The 26,589-nt window shown below is 31.0% G+C and overlaps 1 protein-coding gene and 1 non-coding gene across 2 annotated transcripts in view; one reads left to right on the forward strand and one right to left on the reverse strand.

Moving 5' to 3' along the window:
- The first annotated feature begins 4,709 nt into the window (after positions 1–4,709).
- Positions 4,710–4,781, forward strand: TRNAC-GCA (transfer RNA cysteine (anticodon GCA)). The gene has a single exon. It is a non-coding gene; the product is annotated as a tRNA-Cys (tRNA).
- A 3,256-nt stretch (positions 4,782–8,037) lies between these two features.
- Positions 8,038–26,589, reverse strand: part of Drgx (Dorsal root ganglia homeobox) — a 42,469-nt gene continuing 23,917 nt past the window's right edge. The window contains exons 8-9 of the mRNA XM_015516553.2: positions 15,852–15,952; positions 8,038–9,571 (exon numbers count right to left, since the gene is read on the reverse strand). Of these exons, the coding sequence (XP_015372039.2) occupies positions 9,180–9,571; positions 15,852–15,952 (493 nt within the window). The 3' untranslated portion in view covers positions 8,038–9,179. The remainder of the gene's footprint in view (positions 9,572–15,851; positions 15,953–26,589) is intronic.

The following is a 26,589-nucleotide window of genomic DNA, read 5'->3' on the forward strand; positions in this document are numbered from 1 at the left end:
AAAAGGGATGATTCAATGATGGTATAAATATTAGGGTGGTAATATGTTAGGCTAAGGGTTTATGAATAAAATAGTGGTAAAATGTGACTATAACAGTTAATGCTCTTGATAAAATGAACATTTGATTTAAAATTTTTTATTTTTGTATATACCCATTGATTCAGGCGCGGATTCAGTAGGGGGGTGGAGGAGGCGCCCCCCCTTAAGCTGTGTTTTGTTTCAACAATTTTTAAGTTATTTATAGACATTTGAAATGTTTTGTTTTTTAGTTTTTGATTCTATAACTGTCAATAAAATTATATTCATTGGGTAAAACACTTGAAAATGTAATAAAAGGTTCCCTAAATTGCATATATCAACACTTCATAATACATTGTATATTCTTATTACTTACTATATGAATGACTGAGTGAATTTGATTGTTGCAGGGTACATAATTAATATAATTTGATTAATTTGGAATTTATTTTATAGGTATCTATATTGTTTTTTGAAATAATAAAAACTGGTTACCCCCATATCTGCAGTATTGAAGTTTGAAATATCGCAAGCCCTATTGACACATAAATTGTATTATCGTTCTTTCGATTTGCAATGCGTGAAAATAGTCGGAAATCGTTAAAACTGTAGCCTAAAGATTCGGAACCAACGTGAAACGCTTTCCGGAAGAATGCTATACACGCGAACGTCGTCACGCTAAACACGTACCCCTATCGCCCCCCCCCCCCCCCTCAATGTCGTTGGTGTGGCACACGATCGCGGAATTGAAAATCGGCACCGGGAAAATTCAAGGGGAAAAGCACACAGCGGGGCGTCCGTTTTACACTATATATACTCTTCGTAGTCAGTTTTAGATGACTTATAACCGGAATTATTATAATAATTCACGCCATCGTCGTCGTTCCGAAATCCGAGACCGATGAAATCGCCGTGACAAAATAATGACGTGACGACATCCGTCATCGCGTAGCACGGTTTAAAAAATTTTACACTTCTAATACCGGATTTCTGCAGAAGATCATATTATATTGATCACGATCGATTTCATCCACAGTTAACAAAAAACCGGCGTAATCGGTAATTCGGTCGCTTCTTATAGTGTTCGAATCTTACAATCGCCATCGAGTTTAATTTTACGAATACATTTTATAATTTGCATATCGTACGAGAAAATGTTTATATAATTTTAGGTAATGTTGAAATGTTTCAAGTCTCTACGTTTCATATTTCTTGATTTAGGGCAAATTACCTATATAATAATTCATATATATCGTTAGATAAAATCGTTACTTTTCGTTTAAATACATATCTAATTTAAACTTAGAATATCACACAAAATGTAAACATATTTCTCCTAAAACTTATTGTATCAATTTTTCATCTATTTACAATTTATTATTTTGTAAAAATTAAGTAAACTATAATATGTATTTTGAAACGTCAATAACCCTGGTAGTTGAGGCGTATTTGTTAAATAATAATAAAAAAACACATCTAATTTTGTTAAAATTCAAATTTCAAAAACGCTGTCTGGTATTCAAATTAAAAATGTATGCATTTTCAAAATACTTTGAACATCTTTTTGATTTTGAATACCTAATAAAAAAAGAACAACATTTATTTTAAACATCAATTTGCAAATTTTGAATTTGTGTTTCAATTGGATAAGTATAGGTGCTTACAAATTTCGCTTTACATTTTGTTTCAGCCAAATACGTAACTAGAATGTCTACGAAGAATTGTAAAATTCTGATAAAACGTTAGATGTTAACGTACTTTTCGAAAATTTCTAGTAACTATGTTCTTACTCGAAAAACCATATAGGTATAACTGGTATAAGTACAAAGTGCCTATGTCAGTATATTATATTAATCACAATAATACGATGAAGTTTTGGGTTGTATTATCGACGTACGTTTCGTTTATCATATGTAGATATTATGGGTAGGTACAATTAAAATACATATTTCCATATTAATTGTATATCATCTTTACGTATAGTGCCTCTATATATGTATTATAGTTTTTTACCGAGTTTTCTTCTATTTTCCACATTTAAATAATATCCACACATATATAAATACATATATCATACACAAAACATATATATATATGTATATATATTATATATATTATAAATATTAATAGTTATGTTATCATCATAATCTATGATAAGAGCTCGTATATCAATATTTCACTCTTCTTTTTCGTGCGGTTGATTCCTAACCGTGAGTTGCAGTGATGGTGTACCACGGCAATAAATAATACAGGTAACAACATAATATTATTTTCTGATATCATAATATTATATTAAATATTTCATCTATACACTATACGTTATATTATAATATAATATCTTAAATAAAAATATTGCAAAGCAAAATGTAGTCGACGCGAACCAGCTACAAATGCACATATACTTATACTGCATGCGTATAATATAATATAATATACTATGTGCGGGTGTATGATGTATGCACATTGCATATATATATATATATATATATATATATATATATATATATATATTGTACAACATACATATATAATACGCATGACAAATTACATACTGAAAATAGGTAAAATATAATAATATAGAGGTACATGTGCGCTTGCTGGTTTGTTGTCGCATATAAATATATACGAATGGCAAGTTATGCAGTTATACAAAGGGGCGGGCGAGTGGTGGGGAGGTTAGGTTATATTGTAAAGTGACCAAATTCGATTCGTGTCCGCCATTTCGTTTGTGATTTCATTTCAGCCACCGCGCCGTAGCACAAACATTATGCAATCCTTTTGAACCTCCCCGCCGCCGTTGCCGTCCTTTGCCAACGATGCGTTTCGCCCTATAACCCTCTGAAACCTCCTCCTCCACCATTTGTTGCCCACACACCGTTACCAGCCATCGCGCTACCTACGACGGAAAATCCCATTTGTGGCCGCCACACGTATTCGGGATTTAATCAAAACGCTCCCTCTCCTCTACAACAAACGCCCCCCTCCCGCACCTTGCCACCCCTGAAAAAGTCTGTGCCGTATACGTTGGCGTATAATATAACCATATAATGATTATTATATATGCGCCGTGCTCGAGTCCCGAATTATTATTATTATTATTATTGCCTATTCGATGCTTTAATACAATAATAATATACATATAATATATAGATATATACACAGCAGCAGCGACAGATGCGTAGCCGCGATATTAGAGTAGGTAGTTATAATATATTATGCGCGATGTGTGTGGGTATAATTCTGTGAGTGTATTATGTGTATGTTTATAATATGCATACTACTTATACTTTATTACTATATACTTACTTTCAATATACGAATAATGTAAACGCTTACACTTTATAATATGTACACATATTTCAACGTATTATTATCATTACCTATTACTATTATTTTTATATCGTTGTATAAAGAGCAAGATTTTGCTGGGAACAAAATAAATGATGCGGTTCGTGATAAATTATACAATAATAATTACTTAACTTTTTATTTCCATCCCCATTATCAGTATGGTACGTAGTATTTGTTTATAAAATTAAAACGCCTAATGGTTAGTCCATCTGTCTGTACGGGCGCCCATTGTGATGAGGCTGCGAGAGGTACATGATGTGGGCCTAGAAAATATCAAAAAATATGTTATAAAACAAATAGTTGATAATTACATATTTTGTTTTTCTTTAAAAAAAAATCCTTTTTAATGTATCGTTTAAATGTATAATGTTTTAAGAATTTAACCCTCGGTTTGTAATTTACATCAATCTTTAATTTATGCTTAATATCTATCAATAGTAATTACTAAATATTTACCTATGTAACCATAATCTGGATGATCTGAATAAGAGTTGGTAAGTGCAATATTTGTTTTTTTCTCTCATACTTGTACGCGTCATGCACAACATAGATAAAACTACGCTATATCACTTAAAGTTATTATTTTAAGATTTTAGATTACCTTGAGTAAAATCACCTAAATCACCTATTACAAAAAATTATAGTGAATACTATTTTTGAAGGTACGACAGTACCGATTAGTACTGAAAATAAAAAAATGTTTGGATAAATTCAAAATAGCCTATTTGTGAATTTGATTATATAAACATTTTTTATGGTTAACAGATTTAACTAAGTCAAGTAGTTTATTTTTTAGAAAATTTTTTAAAATTCAATATTTTTTTGGTTAAATTAATTTGGAACTTAATAACTTTTTAAAAAATATGATTTTTGAAAATTTGCTGACATGAGTATATTTTTTAAATTATTTACTTATCATATAGTATTAACAATTTTTGCCATAAGTTGAATTAGCATAATTTTTTTTTTTCATCAGGTCTTTCTGTTACACTCAGTATCCAACAATAGACTTATACGTTCTACCTAGTACCTATACTCAGTTGTGTTATTATTATAAAATTGTAGATAATCCATCGACAAGTCGCAAGTTATAATCTGTGTCAATTCTGTGATACATGACATGTCGATGAAATCTCAACAAGATGTCTTACAGTGCTGGATAATAATTCTGATTGTTGCGTACCAAATATTTTTTTAATAAATATTATGAATATAATTTAATCAGTTTATTTGACGATGACGTGACAAGCAAAACGTGTCAATTCATCACATAACAATATATAGTTAAATTATTAAAAATGTTTGTCTATCAAACTAACTAATAGCTAACTTGATGTCGTGGGGATATAGCTCAGTGGTAGAGCATTCGACTGCAGATCGAGAGGTCCCCGGTTCAAACCCGGGTGTCCCCTAGATATTTTTTTTCTTCAAATTAAATTTTAATCGACTGTTCGTTCGTTTCTAATCAGTTTTCGTGAAAGGAATTAAATTTAAATGATATAATTTTTGCGTGCGATCAGTGAGCTGCAGTGTAACGACGAGTCTTATCACACATATATAAAGCACTTATTATCAAAATTGTTTTTTCCAGCGCGTAAATCTGTCATGCGATCGCGCGTAAAACGTCTTTCTTTTTCGTCCAGAAATTTGGTTTGCGACACGCTTCTTACTTGGTTAATTCGATTGAAAGCTGGCGGCGTATCCCGAGGGGATCGACGCGTATATTATTCATATGTATCGGTGTGTTGTATTCCGGGAATCGTCGTAAATTGTGGGGACGTTACGCGGAGGGTGGCGATGAGGGGGAACGAAGGGAATTACACGTTTTATTATTGTCGTCCCTGCGATCCCCACTGTTGTTATATTGTATATAATCGACCGTAGTCCATAAAGACATTAAGAGCCTATATCCGGCACTAAATCCATATTGTAACGACAATACGACACACACACTCACATGTATATTATAGTTTTACAATGAATTGTGCAATTTCGGGAAGTAATTTTATCTTAAAACGTTTCAGCGTTTGCTATCATTATATGCACGATACGTCATGTGATACTCACTGGCGGCGTGGCTAGAGCGTAGGGGCGTTTTACTGCAGTAGAGTTATACGCAGATAAAAATATGTCGACATCATAATAATATTATTGCCCGTGTCCATATTTGTGATGGATAGATAGGTCGGGAGGTAGGTATAGGCAGGTACAGATTAAACTGTTTGACTGCTACTTGAACGTCTTGAACACGGGACTGCGTTATTGACTCTTCTTGCGTACATACATACGTCAACTGACTATCATAAGTCGTTAGAGAAAAACTCCCGGTCGTTTAAACTTTCACCCTCCTCGATTTTATAACAGAAACTTACCGTTTCGGGTATTTTTATTTTTATTCTTTTGTTTTTGGACTATACTATATGTCTGCATGATATCAATCACACTAACGAAAAAAAGTTCAATTGAACGATAAAAATTGTGTTATAAATCTGAGATAGTAAAATAATATAGAATTTGCACTATTTTTATATAATTTATTAATTTATGTAATTTATGAGTAATAAATGACAAATGTAGCGAGATTTCCCTCTGAACTCCTCCCTATCTCTCACACATATAAAACAATATTTTAAAGTATTTTTTCTTAATAATTACATATATGTGTGTAATACTGTAATACACAGTGTATTATTTTTATTTTACATTATATTTAGACGAAAATGTATAGTAACACAAAATTAATATTGTTTATTCAATAATCTTTTACAACCAAATTTTATGCTTATAGAAATATGTACGTAGGTATATATTATACTAAATACTTATAACATCTGACATAAATGACTATAACAAACTGCTGTCTAATGATGAAATGATACATTTTTCACTACCTACCAAAAAATAGTTAGTATATAATTACTGAAACTACTATATTAGATTAAAATCATAATCGGGGTTGAGCAGTATCAAAGATACACGTATCTTATATAGTTATATCGACATATCGTGATACATTGTTTTAAAGTGTCAAGTGTCATGTATTTTATTTTGCCAAAAGATACAAGGTACTGCTATAATGTAAACATTTGTACTTAGTAATTTTGTATCGTTTCCTAAACTACCAAATTTAAATGGCATTTCGTTTAATAAATTGCTTTCAGACATTTTTTGTTTGATATTATTATTACTTACGGCTTGACGTTTAATTGTAGAATCTGATTCATGACTTTGTTCCAAAATTGATTTTTCTTGTATCTAATAGAGATTTTTCCTCGTTAACGATTATTTTGGCATTGCATGTTTTATTAGCGCATTCCCATGTTTTATTTTCGATTCATATTCATATTTAAATAATAAATAAATGAAAAAATATAAATTGCTGCATCAGGTTTTGTCGTCAATTGTATGATTCTAACTTTATTTTTTCCATGGTTTACATATTGCATTGTACTTTATAAAAAGGTATTTCGATTTCCAGGACACTCAAAACTTAAAATAAATGTAACAACGTTGTAACTTGTAAGATAATTTAAAAAACATAAAACAATCTTAAGGTGCCCGTATATCCGCGGTATATCTTATAGTCATACAAATAAAATCTAAGCTGGAATTTTCGTTTTCATAAAAGATGAATCCGCCACCTAGAAAATCAAATCTAAAGTAAAGTCATAACTCATTAAGAGTGGGTATATGATTTGAAAGATGCAATTTATAAATAGTGATGTGTATTTGGTTATAAATGTATAAAGTTTAGTGACTCATTGTATATTATCCAGTGACCAGTATTAATGACTTTATAAATATTTATGTAGATGCAGTATAGGTATAGTTAACGAAATTCAATAAATTGGAAATAAAAAGTGTGGAGTACCGATCAATGTATCATGTATCTTTAAAACATGTATCTCGTATCTTGTGCCTAGATACACTAAATTCATTTATGTGTACTATGATACTTTTTTTTATTATCACGCCCAACTACCCTGATCATACTTAATTGAGACGTGAAATATTATTAATATTTATAGTATATGTATATAATAAATTCATAATATAAATGTTTAGGTTATATTACAATAATTAATATTATATATATATATATATATGTATTATTATGTATATTAAAAAATTAAAACTTACTGTGTTTTTCGGGTTTTGACGATCGCGTGTCTGCAGTTTTCACGAATGTTTTGAAATTTCTCTACAGCATTATACTACATAATATAATACGCTTTATATTTTTGATGTTTTTAATGCAGTAATAGTGGCGCCAAGTCTAAAATTTTACCTATGACATCAGTCATCAGACACCTCCACATACAATTTTGACATCCACATATATCTTATAATTACCTTACCACACATTAAATATAGTTTTTATGCAATATTATCGACTTTTAGTTCACGATTAACTGTAATGTCTAATACAATAATTACCATCATATATTTGAAATGACAAAGGTATCCCTCCTACCTACCAAAATCACCGATGATCTATATTTAAGTATATATTTTGGCACCATTAGGTGCAGTGTTGCTATAGATTGTTTTCGTACCACGCGTCTATAATATAGAAGCATCAAATTATATAATGTTTTTATTGCTTTTTGACAAAGAGTTAACAAGCGTAGGATGTGGATAGTAAAAATAATAATAATTAAAACCATATAATAATATATAGGGTAGAATATAATAATATTTCACACTTATCATACATACATTGAAAATGTCTAATTATACAACATATGCAACCAAACGTGTATAGGAGGTAACAATCTGAACAACTACTAGGTACCGGTTAGCGATGTATAATAATGTAATAATATAATAATATATTTAAGTATGCTGTAACGTCATGAAAAATTACAATATCTGATTGAAAATACATATACATTATTATGTTGCTTAATCAAGTTCAAGTATATTGTATTACTGTGTCAAGTTTTTTTCAATTACATGACACGTAAAATGTACCTAATTACGATTAAGTAAATTTTGTCTATTTACCTAAGAATTAAACAAAAAAATTAAAAACAAAAAAACATATTTGCTATTGCTGATGCCATTTTCTAATATTTTTTTTTCACATTTATATTTTATACTTAATGTTAATCGCGTATCATATAATAATAATAGTTTTCCTACGCTTAATATAAATATGTTATCCGTAAATTATAACGTCACGTGTTTATTTATAATAATATTAATAATAATACTAATACGTAACTATAACACTAGAATGATGTATATAATTGGAATATGAAAATACTGTACATAATAATGTTCAATATAATAGAGAAAGTGAGAGAGAGAAGGATACATTTATCAGACGAGTTATAAAAAAAAAATGTGAACAAAAACAAAAAGACAAACGAACAGAAACCGACATAATATACAAGTTAACGTAACGATTAATTTAACATTATTTTAATCGATGTAATTTTATTCTGTACAAACGATGCGATTTTGCAAGTCTTTTGGCAGCGGTTTTCGTGATCATATAATATTATACTATATATGTTACTATATGTTCTTGGATAATTATTGATTGCAGTCGATAATTTGAAATCGTGATCAATATCCTTCACACACATACTGTACAATATGTGCGCTCGACTAATATAGTTTCATACTGATGATAAGGATAACGATATAGTATAGTAGTAATGTTATTATTATAATAATATGGCAAAGAGAGTACGCGTCGAGTCGAACCGGCTGCTTGTGACGAGGTGTTCACGTGGTGAGAGGAGGGGAGGGAAATTGCGACAACGACCCTAATAATTTAGGTATTGGACCGGTCGCGAGATTCAGTTGTCGGACGACGTTGGTGGATGTTGCGGCGAGACCGAAGTGGCTTGTTCCGTCGTGGCCGCGGTGGTTGTAGTGCTGGTCGTGGTCAGTGACAGCGGTTGCGGGTGCGGCATTTGCTGTTCCGGTTTCCGGTTGGCCGCCAGCGCGTGCAGGGTGGACGTGAGCGACGGCAACTGGAGGCCGAGACCGACGGGCAACTGGAGAGCTGCGGCCGCGGCCGCGTGATGCTGCATGTTGGCCACGTGCTGTAAGCTGTGGAATAGCGCGGCCGAGTGTTCCTGGGCTTTGCGCCGCAGTTCGGCCACACTGGACGAACGGTGCTCGGCGCCGCCGCCTCCGTCGGCCATCGACCCGAACGGCTTCATTGTGCAACAGCTGCATCCGAACCCTGTGGATGAATGAAACGCATGTATTGATGGTACAGAGATAGTTATTTAAGAACAGTGTATACAAAGATTTTAAAAGATAAACTCGTCTTGTAGTGAGGTGATTTTGAAAAGTATAGTGCAACATTGAAACTAATTTTTTGGTAAACATCTTTTATTGTTCATTGATTTTTTAATACGCATAAGTACTTTAAGTATGGTATAATGTTGTTGTCAAATTCTATATGATGTTAATTATACTTTATAGGCGATAAACGATGTAGAATAACGTATAACACAATAACGTTATAAAAGTCGTTTGAGAAACTTGCGATTCGTCTCAAAACCTAAATGAAAATAACATATCTATCGGACAAATAGCTAGGGTTTTTCTTGACTGCTACCATTTGTACTGCAATTAAAAACTAATTTTAATAGCTAAAATGGTGTATCCAAAACTTCAATAATAAAAAACGCGATGCATTTTTTTATGGATAAGTCGGGTTTTTTAAACGACAATTACCAAAATAAGCATAAAGTGGATGAATAGTGAATAGGTACATATCAATATTGTTGAAAATATATTTTAAACAAAAATAAAATCGATACGATTTAGATTTTGGACAACTTTTTGAATTTCTGAACTATTGTAAATCAGGCACCAATAATACATTTTTAAAGTTAAACTATCTGCGAGATTTTTTTGTACGCGTGTTTTGCTATAGTTTAGTAACGAAAAGTGTAATATTTTATAGATACCTATATAATATATGATATTACTGCGATACAATTCCACAAATTTCAATCGATTTAAAGTCTTAAAATGCATCTTATATGATCCCTAGTGCCAACAGTAAGAAAAAAATACAAACACAGATATACACAGAAAAAATTGATTTTAGATAATATAGTAGTGTTATACCTACTAATAATTAATACTTTCAATGGTATTATTTATTAAAGTTACAAAATTTAATTACAAAACAAATTTAATCGGTGAGCGAAGATTTGGAAATCTGACACTGAAATAATGATAAGTAATGCATTTTTTAATTAACTTTATGAAAGCAATATAATTTGCTAATATAACTATGGTAAATTAATCCAAAAATGTGTCAGTCAAGACTTGATACTTCAGTTTATTTTTGCCATCTGTGGCTTAATATTATAACAATTAACACAATTATATTATTAAAAACCTACAAGTAACTGCCAGTATTTGATATTATAAATTGATTTTATTAGGTGTTTCAATTTTAATTATGATATTTTTTTCAATTAACTCTAATTTTCATATTATTCTCTAAATTGAATAATGAAGAAACCATTTTGAACATTTTATGGAACGTCGAAAGTAAATGTAAAGAAACGACTGCGTTCATTATGAATAAAACATTTTGTAATTTTATTATGGTGACGTGGAAAATAATTCTTTGTTTCCTTGGCAACATTATAATAAAATAGTGTTGGTCGTAACTCGGGTACTGTAAGAAGATATTTAGTTAATTAAGCAATTTTCGCTTGTTTACGGCTTACTAACCATGTTACATTACACTCTAACGGTGTTGACATGGATATTTTATCAAATAGGTATACTGTTTTTGAATCAGTCATTTGCTTCAGTTTTATGTAAAAACAAATTATGTGGGTCTTTTATTTATTTATTATTATTATTTTTTTTTTTTTGTAGCGGTGTTTAAGTTGTTTCTCTTATTTTTCTCTGCGTATTATCGTAAGTAATATCATTCCAAATAACAAAATTGATTTATTCTTCACTCTCGATTGACAAAAAAAATAAGCAATTTCGATTTACCGAACTTTTGTACCTTGGTAGATACACAAAGCATATAACTGCTTTTCTCGATCTGTATTGATATTTATAGTAATTATTATGTATTCGGAATTCACATAAACCTAATAAAGTTTTAGCAATTTAGAATTTACTAACTTTTGATACAGGTTTTATAATCTGATGACTGATTTTATTTATAAATTCATTAAGCATTGGTACGTGATATTAATTCGTCAACTATTTCGATGCGATTATTATATTGTGAACTCAGGACTGGATTTAATGCAAGTGCCAATCTAGGCCTTCACTAAACAATGTGTATATGCTGGACTCTCTAAAAGCCCTAATTGAAAGAAAAAGTTTGGTATAGTTAGCCTTTGACTTCAGAAACTTAGGTCAGAATTCGGTCCTATGTGTTGATAATTTTAAGATCACGTTGGAATTTAACGACTCACCCAATAATTAATGTAGGAATGCAATGAGAAACGGGATTTTTTTAACCACCCGCCGCAGTAGCGTTTAAAACTTCATATTCGTATACAAAATCAAAAAAAAAAAAAAAATCCGGCCGATAACGATGGTTCGGACGGATACTCGAGTAGCCTACCTGCAGTAACTGTAAAGTGTATTATATTATAATTGATAATAATGACGTAAGTAATTACCTAAGCGGCGTGGTTGACGTTTTCGTTATCACAGCGTCGGTATAATTTCGTTAGAAGGAAAGGGATGTTTATGAAAAAAAAAAAAAATCAGACCGCTAAAATCCTTTACTTCTACCTCACCCTCCCAGCCCCGTCACTTCAACGGACGATCCACCTCCACTGCTCTGTCTACCTTATAACAATAATGATAATGATGATAATACTACACGCGGTTCGTAAGCGCCGGCGAAACCACCGCCGCCGCAGTCGCATCCGTTTTCGGACGCACGAATATTAATGACTGGGAAAAATTCGGTAGATCGCGGTCGGTTAGTTACTACTCTGCAACAGCTATACAACTTTATATACGCGCACCCGTGTTATAATAATATAGTCGTATAATAACAATTATGATTATTGCAGCGCGCGAAAAGGCGTCGGTGCAAATTTATTTAGTCACTAGCGTGTATATATATATATATACATAATATATTATGTATAATGTATATAGGTATACATCGCCACCGTCACGTGGTCTCACGAAAGACGCGCCCGCCGACCGTCGCTTCACCCTCTGCCCACAATATTATATAATAATAATAATATCTGCAGTGTATATATAATATTTGCATCCCTTTCTCCACCGCCGCCGCATTCGATCCATTAATAACGACGCGACGGCGGCATACACCTACCCCGCTACCCCGCGCAGTCGTTTCGGCGTTATTTATTAAGGGATCCGTTTGATTATCATAACGCGCCCGCGCGCCACGAACTTCTTCCTCGTCGTCGTCTCTTTCTCTCACACTCTATCCATATGCACACCCCTCCACCCTATATTATAATATAATATATACCCACTGCACACACACACATATGTATTGCTACCCCACCACCAACATAAATAAGGCGTACGTGTGTGTGTATATATAATCATCTACATATATATATATAGGCGTAGGGCGCGTGTATAGAGTATTATTATTATTATTATTATATACCCGTCGTAAACTTGGTGCCGAAAGCCACCGCCGCCTCCTGCACGATAAATCTCCCAAAGTTATTCCATTATGGAAACGGGACTGCCGGAATCATTGGGGGGGGGGGGGGGTGGCGCGAGCGCGGTAGTGTGTATGTGGGCCTCGGGAGTTCGATGGAGAGCCCCAGGTGCCTGCACTCTGTATATATGTGTATTATACTCGCGACCGACCGCCCGCGATCCGCACCCATTCCGCCACAACTATACATAACGCGATAAACCCCTCACCTCATCCGCTTATATACCAACGGTGGACTCGAGATATACCGCGGGAGTAATGGTAAGTGTACGCCGCGGTGGTGTGTATATGAAACCACCAACGCTCTCTAAGCCAATTATAATGACAAACCTATATTATTATATATTATATACGCGTGTGTTTATGTGCATAAATATCCCGACATTGGTATGTATATATGTTGTCTTATCCAACCTCACTGTATATATATCACACGTACTGACTTACTGCAGTCGTGAAAATATGAATTTAATAATCAAGTCAGTATAATATACAAGTTTAATGCACGTAAACTTAAGTGCGGCGAAATGAAAAAATAAATTGTGTTTGATTGCCACCACTTTATTTGTATATTGTTTATATTAATTTATATAATTAATTATAGAGAAAATAGGGCATATCAAAATCAATCATTCGAAAAAATCTTTTGATAAGAGATTCGTGGATAATCTACAGGTCCATAATATTTTCTATGACTACATATTATTAGGACTACATACTACGGTACTCGTAGGTTTATCGGAATCTTAAAATTATTATAATATTAAATTAATGAAAAAAAAAACATTTTAATCTGTTGAATTCGCATCGAAATCCTCTACCACACCGTGTTGATACCATTGTTCTTAAAGAAGGTAGATTATATGATATAATTTATATCTTATTATGCTGTACCTAATCATTTTTACATACCATGTCATATAAAAATATAATAATATAAATTGAATTGTAATGATAACAAATATTGAAAAAAAAATATATATACTTCTACGTGTAGGTGCTGTAACATTATAATAATACTATTTTATGTAATATCATAGTGTGCCCGACCTTTTAGTCGGACAAGAAACGAACAACCGTAATTTTTTATGAAATTCAACGAGATTTTACAACCAGCTAAAGCATATTATTGAATACATATTTATTTGCGTGCATTTTTCTAAAATATGGTATATTCGCAGTGTTTACTATACCTACTTATCCGCAGTAAAGTTTTATACTTAGTAAATAATCTTATTTGATTCAATCCAATTTAAATTTCAACTTAGACTTGTAAATTCGTTATGGACCTTATTAATGCTCAAGATTGATCCTCCCACTTTTGTTTAAATGTTTTTATATTTATTTTTGAATACCTATTTTATTGTTAGATTTTAATAGTTGATAGAACATAGAAACAACATTTTGCAAACTATAAAAGTATAAAATCATTTAATCAATCGTTCTTAAAACACTATATCAAATTAATATATTATATATAATCCCTGATTCTTCGATTAATAATTAGTAAACACTAAGGCCACTTTAGTCTGAAATTTAAGATTTAATCGAACTTCAATTTAGAAATTTATCCGCGTTAGAATTTTTTGAATAGTAATTTTTTTTTTATTCCATTTAAAATTCATATATGTTATATCCGTAGCGTATTTCATTTTATATGTCCTATTGTTTCCTTTTACACTATATTATACATAATATAATATTCAGTTATGGAAATATATTTATATAATTCTATTTTTATCTTAAATAAACCTATTTTATACCTAGACCTTTTTAATATTGAATTTCGTATTATCATGCTGTTTTGAAGTATATGATATTATGGTACCAATGTTTAGTTTAGGAGCATAGCACACAAAGTATTAATAAAGTACACAGAGTACCAATAAGTACTAAACATTTAATAAAGGTAATTGATGATGGCATATCAAATAAATCGTCTTCGAAACGTATATACAGAAGTAAAACTGATGAGTATAGTTTCAGTTTAATTTCCAAGTTATGAATTTAGTGCATATTAGGTAAAATATTATATAGATATACAATTTGAATGTGATCCTTAATTTATCCTCATTATTTGAGTAAAATATTCTTCGATGACTAAGTGTGGTTTGTAATTTCATTTTGAGAAAGTTCAATTTAGCAACTGACACTCTATTAAATAAGTAATATATTTCAAATTATATACTTTGATCATCCATTATCATACAATATCGATTACACCATTCAATTTAGTGAAAATTAACTACGGTATTTTTAATTTTACATAACTATTTTATGTATTAAACATTATCAGCTTAAATAAAGTTTGTCTAGTATGATTAAATATAAATAATAATAGGTATAATTGTTATTTTAATTTCATTCAATTTCAACACAAACACCAATAATAGAATCAGTGTATTAAAATTATAATAATTTGAGATTTTTTTATTTGTGGTTTTAATTTTTACGGTTAAAAATTTAAAGAACATAATATATTATTGTATTGAATACATTTATTTTAATATTTTCAGAATAATTTCATGCCTAAAATATAGGTGCGTTTCGCCAGAACTGCCACTTTCGAATTTTAATATCAAACATTGACAGTATTATGTACTTTTTTTTGTACAATTTTGCTCTTTTATCGTTTGTGACTTAATTAAAAGTATATAAATTATATTCTAGGTTTTTTCTCCAGTTACACTTCTGTCTATAAGTGATATCATTAAATATACTATTTTTAAGTTTTTCAGACTATACTACTATAGTCTATGATATTGTTATTATTATAATACAAATTATATGTTTTTTATTTGATCCTTACCTTTGAGACCACTGAATAACGGCGATGGTAATGATCCAAAATGAGGTGGAAGGAAGATTGGTCTGGATATTGCGGGGTCAGATACAGGTCTGAATCCATTTCTGTTAACAAAATATAAACGAAATTATATTAATCATGGGTAATTTAGTTACCTATCTATATTGATGGTTCTTTAAAATAACAAAGGATAATATATTATCATTTAAAATTTAAAATGCAGCAGCCACAAACTTAGAGTTATTATATTATCATTATTCATTATTGACATAAGTATTATATTATACCTACGTTATTTCGGCTTAATTTATTATTTTAATAATTCATGCATAGTTTTAGATTTTTAGCGAAGCGATGGATATATAGATCTTACTATAGTGAATATGTATACATATACTATTCACATATTTTAGAGTTTAAACAAAACGTTTCAATCTTCAACTCCAAAGTTAAGTCTGGTAATAAATTGTAAATATAGTTGGTACCTTTGGCCCCTTTGGGGAACATAACGAAATAATAGTATCTGTTACTCAGTATAGGTATCTATCTATCAAAACAACCGACGAAACAAATATGAAATTATTAAAAACGAGAATTTTTACACAAAATTAGTTTTTGACAAAATCGATATTGTACATTTGTTGTAATTCAAAAATGAATTACTGTAGAGACCTAAATTATAACCTGCAAATATTCTTATTAGTATTTACTAAACATTATATATAATGTTAAAGTTATACCTAACTTTCAAAATATTTTCGTTCTCTTTGCACTAGTTATGGTTGTTTAAAATGTTCTAGTTAACTTTGCTTATACTCGATTTATATGTTATGCTCTAACATTTTTGATTTCGAGTAAAAAAACTTGAAAATATAATTCATAGGTCAAAGTTCTTCATAAGTTAACCTCACAGAAACTTGAAAATTTCAAAAATATAGGCATTGTAAATATATATTTTTTTTTTATTTGAATAAATTAAGCCTCGGAAACTATATTTTTATTTTGTTTACACATTTAAAGTTAAAACGTCTAAATTAAAATTTAATAATATAGACATCTACTGTCTACTATTATACAGCAGACAGTTTATTAATGTATTATTTGTTTTACATCAATTATACATTTTAACATTTTGTATTAGGCATTAATGTACTTTACTGTTGTAAGTGGCAATAAATACTGTTTCGATATATTTTTGTTGTAACTATCTTATGTTTTTGTGCATTGTTCAGTAAATTATTTTTAACCATAAATAACGGGGCATCGTGTGTCTGGATGGTACATATACTCATATTATATATAGATCAAAGGTATCCTCAGGTATTTATCAAATTATACAGTATTAAACATATAAAAATATTATATTACATTATTATAATATTATGATACGAGAAATGCAATTTTAAATTTCAATATATACCATAGTTGGTAGCAGTGACATAATCGCAACCCGACCCAGTGACGGGTGGGGTGGATTTTGGGTATCGTGTCTTCCCAATGGGTCATTTAATACTTATAAATTATAATACTTTGTGAAAAATACAAATCTCTCGCCTTTCCACTTTCCAGAGACTGAAATACACTAATATTCAACGCTAGTAGGCCGAAAATAAGGGAATGTCGTGCTGCGACAAAAATAAAAATTATGAGTCAAAACTTATTAAACTTTAAGTTCAATAGAATACATTTATTTAAATTAAAAATTGATGTATTAAACCTACATTATATTAACATAATATTGATACGTGTGCAGTCTTCGCTGTATTGATAAATAACAATATTTTGTAGTTGATCGGCGTTCTCACTCACGACATAATGGATTAAGTAGGGGACACCAAAATATAAAAATATGCTACGTGTAGTACAGTCATTATGTTTTTGAACAACATAGACGATGTGATATTATATTGTTTAACGAGCAGAGGCGGTGTGAAAACTTGCGACACTGTCATCCTACATTCCTACATCGAGTCCTTTTTACTAATATAGATAATATAATTAGTAATAGTATAAGATAAAATAAATTAAGAATTCGGTTTCTTTTTAAATGTTAAGCTTGTGTTAAAGAGAGATTTAGTTAGAGCACGGTATAATTTTACGGTCATAAGGCGATTATTTTAATTAAACACTTATTAATAATAATTTAATTTTAATATCAATTAATTATTTGTATCTAGGGACGAGAAGTATAATTTGCGTTACCTAGTTAGGACATTACAATCAACAACAGTTTTGAAAAATAATTGTATTCTATACTGACTTCACTATTTTTATCATCGACCACTGACCAGAAAGGTATAAATAAATATCGTAAATACGGCACTGGTCGGACGTATTAAAAAACCACGTTTCAGCTGTAACCGGTGGGGTGATTATCAAATTAATATTCCAGCGGTGGCTCAAGGATAGCCGATAGATATACCTGTACAATGGCGACGGTGCCAAGGAATTCCCGATAACAGTGTACACTGTGTGGAATAGCATTCAGTCAGTGCGTATGGCCAAACCGATATCGGTCGTGGTTTGATACCGAAAATAATACAATATAATATTTTGTAGTGTCTAAAAACCGATTCGCGCGCGCAAAACTTGCAACCTCGCAACCAATAAATGATTAAATATATAATATATATACAGATCCGTCGAGTATTATGAACATCGCCGTTGGCAGGCATTGCTGTGCTTCACCGTCGGAGGTAAATCTTTGTTTTCTTCTTTTATCCATTATGTGGCTTAATACGCGTCGGGGCCGTCGCGTCGGTTTTGGTGAATTTAGTGTGTAAAAGTATTGTAGTTATAAATGTCGGTGGCCAATTCGTAGGTACCAACAATGTGACGGAATAGCCTCAGACCATCAGCATCATGAATATATTCTTTCCAAGTTTGAAACGGACACTAAATTCCTTTGATGCGATGGTCGTATAAGAATTGTTATAGGGAGGGGATGACGCATTGAATATCACATATAAAAATACTAAACACGATTTAGTGTCTAGTTATATATATAGGTAAATTCTTTAATAATAGAAAAAAAGACCAAGGGGGGATCAATCCCCCAAATCCCCCCCGTAAATACGCCGCTGGTCGTATTATTTATTTCAATAAAAATCTCTAATGTGGGTGGGAGGGAGCCCTAGACAAAAGTGCTTTTGACACCACCTAAACTATACTATTAAATTCACCACCACTTTATACAATATATCGTCGGTGCGAGAGATAACTAGCGTATTAGCTATTTCTTTATGTATACATTTACCTATACTTTTATCGGATACTATTATATAGCTTTTCGTTTACTCGTTTCCAGTATATATATAATATATATATATATATTATATACACGGTCCAGTGCTCGATACTTGTATGTGTATATATTTATAACGGTTACCTCCGCTACATCAGATATACATGATGCGACAAAACGTATGTTTGTGTGTATATATGTATACGTGTGTACTGCAATGATGTCCGACCGGAACCGGAAGTTTTTAAAGTCCGCAGGGTGCATCCGTGGCTCTATATAATACGACGGGGGATGATCGCATGGGCGGTCGGCAGTGCTCGTATACGCACACATACACACATATTATGTTTATATATTATATATATATATATATGGTTAATAGAGATATCATCGTTGTCGTCGTCATCATCGTCATCGTCGGTACGGGCGTTTATATTGCTCTCGGAAGGAACTGGCAAATGGCCCGGGACGACTACAGCGGCCACGAGGGCGTCCGGATGCTGAACCGCATTGTGTAAGCGAATGGGTCTCGGCCAGGGACAATGCGCTCGTCGCGTATATACTATTATAATTATAATGTATATTATCATACATATATAATATATATATATTATATTAAATAGTATACGAATAACCGTGACGCGGCCGTAATTGACGTTAAACTGACTCTAAACATCCGCGACGATGATATCGTTTTGTGTGTGACTGTCCAGCCACGGTCGCAGAAAATATAATAACGCGTACGATTCTGCATTTATCCTATACAATCAGCAGACGTTGAAAACCTTAACGGAAGTATCCGTACTTCAGAGACATATTGAATTGCTGGGGGAGATGGGTGCTATATATAGGATCGACCCGCCATCACAGTGGCATGTTCAGTTAATAAAAAATCAGCTATACCGGTAAATATATTTTCATCGATTTTGATATCATATATTTATAATATTACCAAAATCTGTCAAACAGGAAGAGTGGACTAATTTAAAAAAATTATATAACTGCATATAGAAGGTAGGTAAAATAAAATATAGTTTTGCTATGTAATAATATAATGTAGCTAGGTATAGAGAATAGGGATCGTAACGCATAATATTGTGTATATAAACGTAGTTATTTAAAAAAAAAAACGTATTAAATAACTACAACTTAATTATTAGAACGATTCAATTTTCAAACTAATACTAAATATACTAGAAATTAATAACATTTTTGGTTCCAATCGGATCGATGAATTTATTTTAAATTAATAATGTCTATAAGACAGTTAGACTTATTTACGGTCATCATCTGCCAGTATATTGATTTGCGATGATAATAGGTATATTTCTATGAAAATTGAATTTTAATTAACCATAGTTTTTATTTCACTTTTTATAAACTATAATACCTTCTGGTGTAACTCGTCGAGAGTGTACCAATTTCGAAGACAATGTCGTTAAACTGATAAAAGTTACGCATGTTATATAGTCACATGTTGATTATTTATTAATAAATAAATACATTGTTTTGTAAATGAATTTTTCATCAATAAAAAAATAATGTTCATAAAGTATTTTATTCGCAAAGACTGGATTTTTGCACAATAACGTAACATAAAATATTACTGGAAAATATTATTTTTTAACATTATATAATGACAATTAACAAGTGTACATCATGCCAAACAGAAGAAAAAATGCGTGTTAAACGATATCAGCACGTACCTGCGTCGTATTTGTGATTAAATTATATTACCTATTACAATACGATTGGAATGCGTTTAAATTTGATTTTACGTGATGCTGATACGGATTGGAAATATCGGATACCCCTCCTCGCAATTTTGCCGACGCATAGTGGGCTGTGGTTTGTGTGATCGGAACTCTCGGCACGCTCGCGGGGTCCCATTGTTTATTTCGCTCGCGTTTGCGGTGACGATAGCATGATGCGTATAAATATACACTACAAACAGCCGATAGCGACGTCAATGAATCGAATATTATATACACTTCGACAGTATGGAGTATAGCGCACTGTTATATGTCCGGTGCTCGAATTGGGAAAAACCAAGAGGAAGACCTCGATATAGCGATGTAAAAACTGCATTCCAGGAGCAAAATATCTGATACAGATCAGTGGGTATGAAATCCTCACTCCTTACACCGTCCAGGCGTAACTTTATATCTTGTTTTTAATGCATATCGCGATTATTCAAAAAATTAAAATATAAGTAATCTATGTTAGTAAACGTGGATTTATGTTTGCTTAAATTTATCTAATATACAGTTCATAAATTTAATGCTCACTTATATAAGTATACTTACATAGGTAGGTACATACATTTTATATTCTTTAAAATATTTTCTGTCATAATTAATTGGCTAATGAATTTTTAAATGACCACCCTAAAAAATTTCAAAATATGCACTTGTCTGGTTGGCTGGGAGCAGCCCCTAAAATACGAAAATTGTGAAATGCATTGCATTTTCCCAATTAATTTATTGACGGTATTATATTGACTAAGATTTAAAAAAAAATTAATTCGAACATAAGCTTGTGCCATCTTCCTCGTTCCAGTAATAAAAAAAAACTTAGGTATCACATAAAAAAGTAGAGAAGTTCTGTCTCCATGTGCACTCTCTCACCAATTATTGCACTGGAGCTTTAAATGGGTCTATATATAAAGGCATTTATACGGTCTTTTCTATTTTTTCTCGTCTTCTCTTCAACGAGCGCGTTAAACGAATGGACCGCCGCGGGCAAACATAATTTGGATAATTTGCAAATTGGCATCAGCAAGCCAGCCGCTAACGAGAGGAGATATCCACGTTAATTAGATCGAATTAGATTGCAGCGTGAGGGATGACGGCTGCTGTGCGGCTGTATATTCATACATATACATTATACACTTAGTCGTTGTTGTGAAGGAGGGGTTGGTTGTGTGGGTGGGGGTTGGGCGAGGGCGTAGAGTCTGTGCAAAAAGGGCGGGTGTGGGTAGGTATATGTATATATATATATATATATATATATATATATATTATGTATAGCAAGCCGATACTGTATATAACGTTATTTAATAAAGGCGCCCACCAGTGGCTGTCCGGGAGGGACGAGGGGCCTTTGACATCGTTTCTTTGAGCGCGGCGAGCGAATTATCATATTTTTAAGCCATCAAAAGGAACGCCGCAGCCACCGCCGCCGCACTCGGATACATAACTTGGGAGTTATGAAATAAAAGGAAAAACTGCTTTTCCGTCGCCCCCGCTCCCGCCCCGCCGTCGGGTAATAAAATTCAATTTGCTCCAATATCAAACGACGCAGGTAGGTACTGAATAAAAAATTTCCAGCGAATTCTCTCTGCCACCCATCCCACTCATCCGCTCCCACTCTCTCCGTGACCAATCTCGTTTGCCATACCTCCGGCCACCCACTTACTCACTAGTCAATATATTATACAGCAATAATAAGTCAAAAGAACTTGATGGAATTTTTCGAATAAAAACTTTTTCTTCTTGATCCTACCGTTTTCTTTCGCTTTTCATTTTTATTTTTTTATTTTATGCAAACTTTTCTTCAATGTGAACATTTTAACATTATTATCTCATCGTTATATTTCCGTCTTTCTTTATAAACTCGTTAACAGTTACATTTTTTCATTTTATTCATACCGAATATTTCATTTCTTTTTCTTGTTTTCTATCTTATTAACGTTAGGGTTTGGAAATAATCTAATGATAGCTACTATGATAGGTAGCATAGCTGGTATTCTATTATATATAATATAAATAATGATATTGACATACCACGTCATACGAATTAAATCACAATATTGTACTTATTTATACGGTATGATCGTATTAATATAATGGTATTCAATTGTAAATTTTAATCAAAATTTATATGTTGATAGGCAGATAGTGGGGTATCTACTATCTAGAGCCTCGAGCTTAGGGGCTCTAGCCCCTTCCCCAATTTTCCGTATTATGGTATAAATCTAATATAATAATAAAAGGCAAAGTACAAACGCTGGCATGAATACGGATTTGAAGAGACGTTTTGTGTATTATAAGCTATTCGTAGTGATTATTAGGTAGGTTACAGGTTATAGAAATAACAACCTGCAAGTATATAAGGTAACGGTATAATATTATTATATATTATAATTATAAGTTACCCCAATTGAACCATGCAGCATTTGAACCACTCCCTTGAAAAAACTTGGATACGCCATTGTAGGTAAATAAGATAGCCAAAATCATAGATACATTTGTATCATGTAGCTTGTAGCTTTTTATATTTGTTAGATGTATCAAGTAACTTATATCAGAATACATTTTTTTTAAATATCTTCCATGTTTTTTATGCGTTTGCATAAATAAACAACTACATTTTTTTTCTCGCGTTATCTCATATTATATAGCTTATTGATGGAATCACAAAATAAATCTATAAAATAAGTTTAAAAGGGGCCTACTATTTATAGCGTGTACCTAAATTAAAAGTTAGTTTTCAGTTGGAACAAAAAAATTGACTTGTTTAAAATCAGACGGTTCAGTTCTAAGCCGCGTGATTCGCATGGGTTTATTATTAAGTTAAGAGGTTGCTACGCATCCATTTGTTGTCTCCGTCTGACAAGTGCATAACATACCAAATTTACACTCAGTAGAACACGTTTAGCTCCGTAGTTTACTTAAAAATTGGAGTGAATCGACCTATTTTGAAACGTAATGTTAAGAACATTATCTGTGTTTGTATGTAGGTTTCTTACGATAGTTCAATTTTGTAGCAAGTTTTGCGTATATAAAAAAGTGTAAATTAAAAATGCTCATAACTCACTTAAAAAATAAGTTATCGTAAAAAACCCATCTTATCATCAAGTTTCATAATAGGTAAATTTACTCTAATTTTTAAACTAACCGAGTTAAACGTGATCTTCAAAGCGTTAATTTGCTATGTTATGCACTTGTAAAATGGAGACAACAAATATGACACATGTGTGTAGCATTCTTTTATTATAGAAATGTTTTATATTTTATTAACTACATTTTGCTATATTAGTTATTTTAAAAATGTATCTTGTATCTTTAAATTATCATTGATCCAGTATTTAGTATCAATATTATATCTATAAGTAAAAATTGGACATATTGTATCTAAATATTTTTTTTAAATTATATCTTGCCAACGATGCTGCTTGGTACTCGTATGTAGAAACCGAGATTATATAGTACTCTTATTGTACGAAACAAATGTAGATTCTTCTATAATTATTGGTTGAATTTGATTTGCACCTATATTTATTTATTTACAAGAGATTTAAAAAAAATTATATAGTATTAATGGACAAAAATAAATTGAAATAGACCATTTATTAAACACTTATACAGTGATTTAACTATTGTAAATTTGCAAAGGGCTCAATTAAAGACATTTGTCAATAACCAAAATATGAATACACGAACAAACGATAGAGAATCAATTAATAGTTTTGTTTTGGACAAATGATTAACTTCTTGACTAAACTCGACAACTATAAATTCAATAGATTCTAATGATCCGATATATGTCTACATATGGTTACGTGACTTAATTTTACAATTGATTTTATTTTTTATGGGTATAACAACATAGGACATAATATCTAAAAGCCGTGAAATATTACTATTTACAAACGTCCCATATGATACGAGCACAAGTATAATATTAAAATATTTTATCTTAATTGCTTTTTACTTATTAATGAAATAGGATAAAATGCACAATAATGAGTAGTTTAATCTTGCATTATATTTTTTAATGAGTAATTTTTTACACTGTACGTACGTATAGAAAATAATAGAATAACCTAAAAATAAACTATGTATTTTAAACATTTAAAAACATTTAGCATTATATTTACTGTCATAATAATAAAATCCCACATCGAGTAATACTATTTGGTTATTATATTTTCTATTGCTATATTTGAATTTCCTATAAAACCATCGGTTCATTGACAAAATATTTGTATGAGTAATTTACATAAAATAATTAAATTTGAACAATGTCCAGTAAAAATAATTATGAAAATTATTGTTATGTAACCATCATATGTGTAGAATAATATCTATACATATAAGACGTATATAATATATAAACAGTAAAAATTAAAATAAATGGTTCTCATTGTTTTTGCTTAATTGTGGGTGCATTTAATAAATAAATTAACGATGAAATGTTGAAAGGAAAGTTTTGATGCAATTCGTTAGAGTGGATATATATTCGGTACTCAAATGATATTAGACATTTTAAAGTTCATAATTCAACTCGGGTAAAATGTAAATTAACCGAAACAAAGAGAAACGGAAGTAGAATTAGATCTGAGTAAATTACAGAAATTGTTTTCATCGTGAAATTCGCGGCAACTGATTACGCTGTCTGTTTTAAGCGAATTGATAACTTTGTTATTGCTATAATAATAACTATTATTATTTATACATGGCATAATGATATATTAAAATGTCTTATGAAGAATTAAAAATATTTGACCAAACCTCCATATGAAATGAACGAAAGCCATATGAATGGATTTCGTATCGGTATCAGTAATGGTAATATAATTTTTGCCGGTAAGTTTTTTAGTATTGATTTGAACACATTGCGCGATTGGATTTAATTGAATTTCTGAGCGTTATTTACCAACTATTGCTATTCAGTACACAACATTTTTCATAAAACCTTTTTGTTAATGCAATGCGGTTGTTAACTCTCAATAATTTGTACAAATACGTAAAATCTAAATTTACCATGTAAATATTATTTTTTGATGTTATAACATACAAATTGCATAACATTTTTAATTTCAATATTGATTTTGGTTCGTTATTTACCTACCTACTCAATAATATATATATATATAGGTACGCAAGACATATCATATAAAAACAAATAATTGAAAATTAATTTGGATATAAAATTGTACCTATTGATATATTATGTATTTATTTTATCATACCCACGGTGTTGATTTTTTTTTCGGGATATTGAAATTAAACTATCAAATATAATATTTGTTTTCATTTATTATATAATTGTATAAGAATCTTCAAGTCTAATTTTAAATACTGTACATCAGGTGTTAGCAACCTTTTTAATTTAAAGAGCCGAAAGTCATATGTAATTTAATTTATTTAAGTTCAGAATCCTTAGGTATATTCATTTAACAAGGTACCTATCTACAAAAAAGGATTTTTAATCCACTGTTTCCGGTCTATACTATCTTAGTTTGTGGTTTTTATACTTAAATTACTATTTCATATTTGGATGCAAATTATAAATTGTATTGGTGGGCCAAATAAAATTGTTGTGGGACTGCGAGTTGCCAACCCTTTTTGATTTACATTCATAAATTATCATAAATATAAACAATCTATAATAACGGATATATTATATATTATATTGCAGCATAATGCCATAATACATTATAAATAAAGATTATTATTATTATATATTACTTAACTACCCAGAGAATGTCGT

Source organism: Diuraphis noxia, unplaced genomic scaffold (genome assembly GCF_037042655.1).
Source record: "Diuraphis noxia isolate RWA-SAM2 unplaced genomic scaffold, SU_Dnox_SAM2 contig0003, whole genome shotgun sequence".
In the NCBI taxonomy this organism is placed as follows: Eukaryota; Metazoa; Arthropoda; class Insecta; order Hemiptera; family Aphididae; genus Diuraphis; species Diuraphis noxia.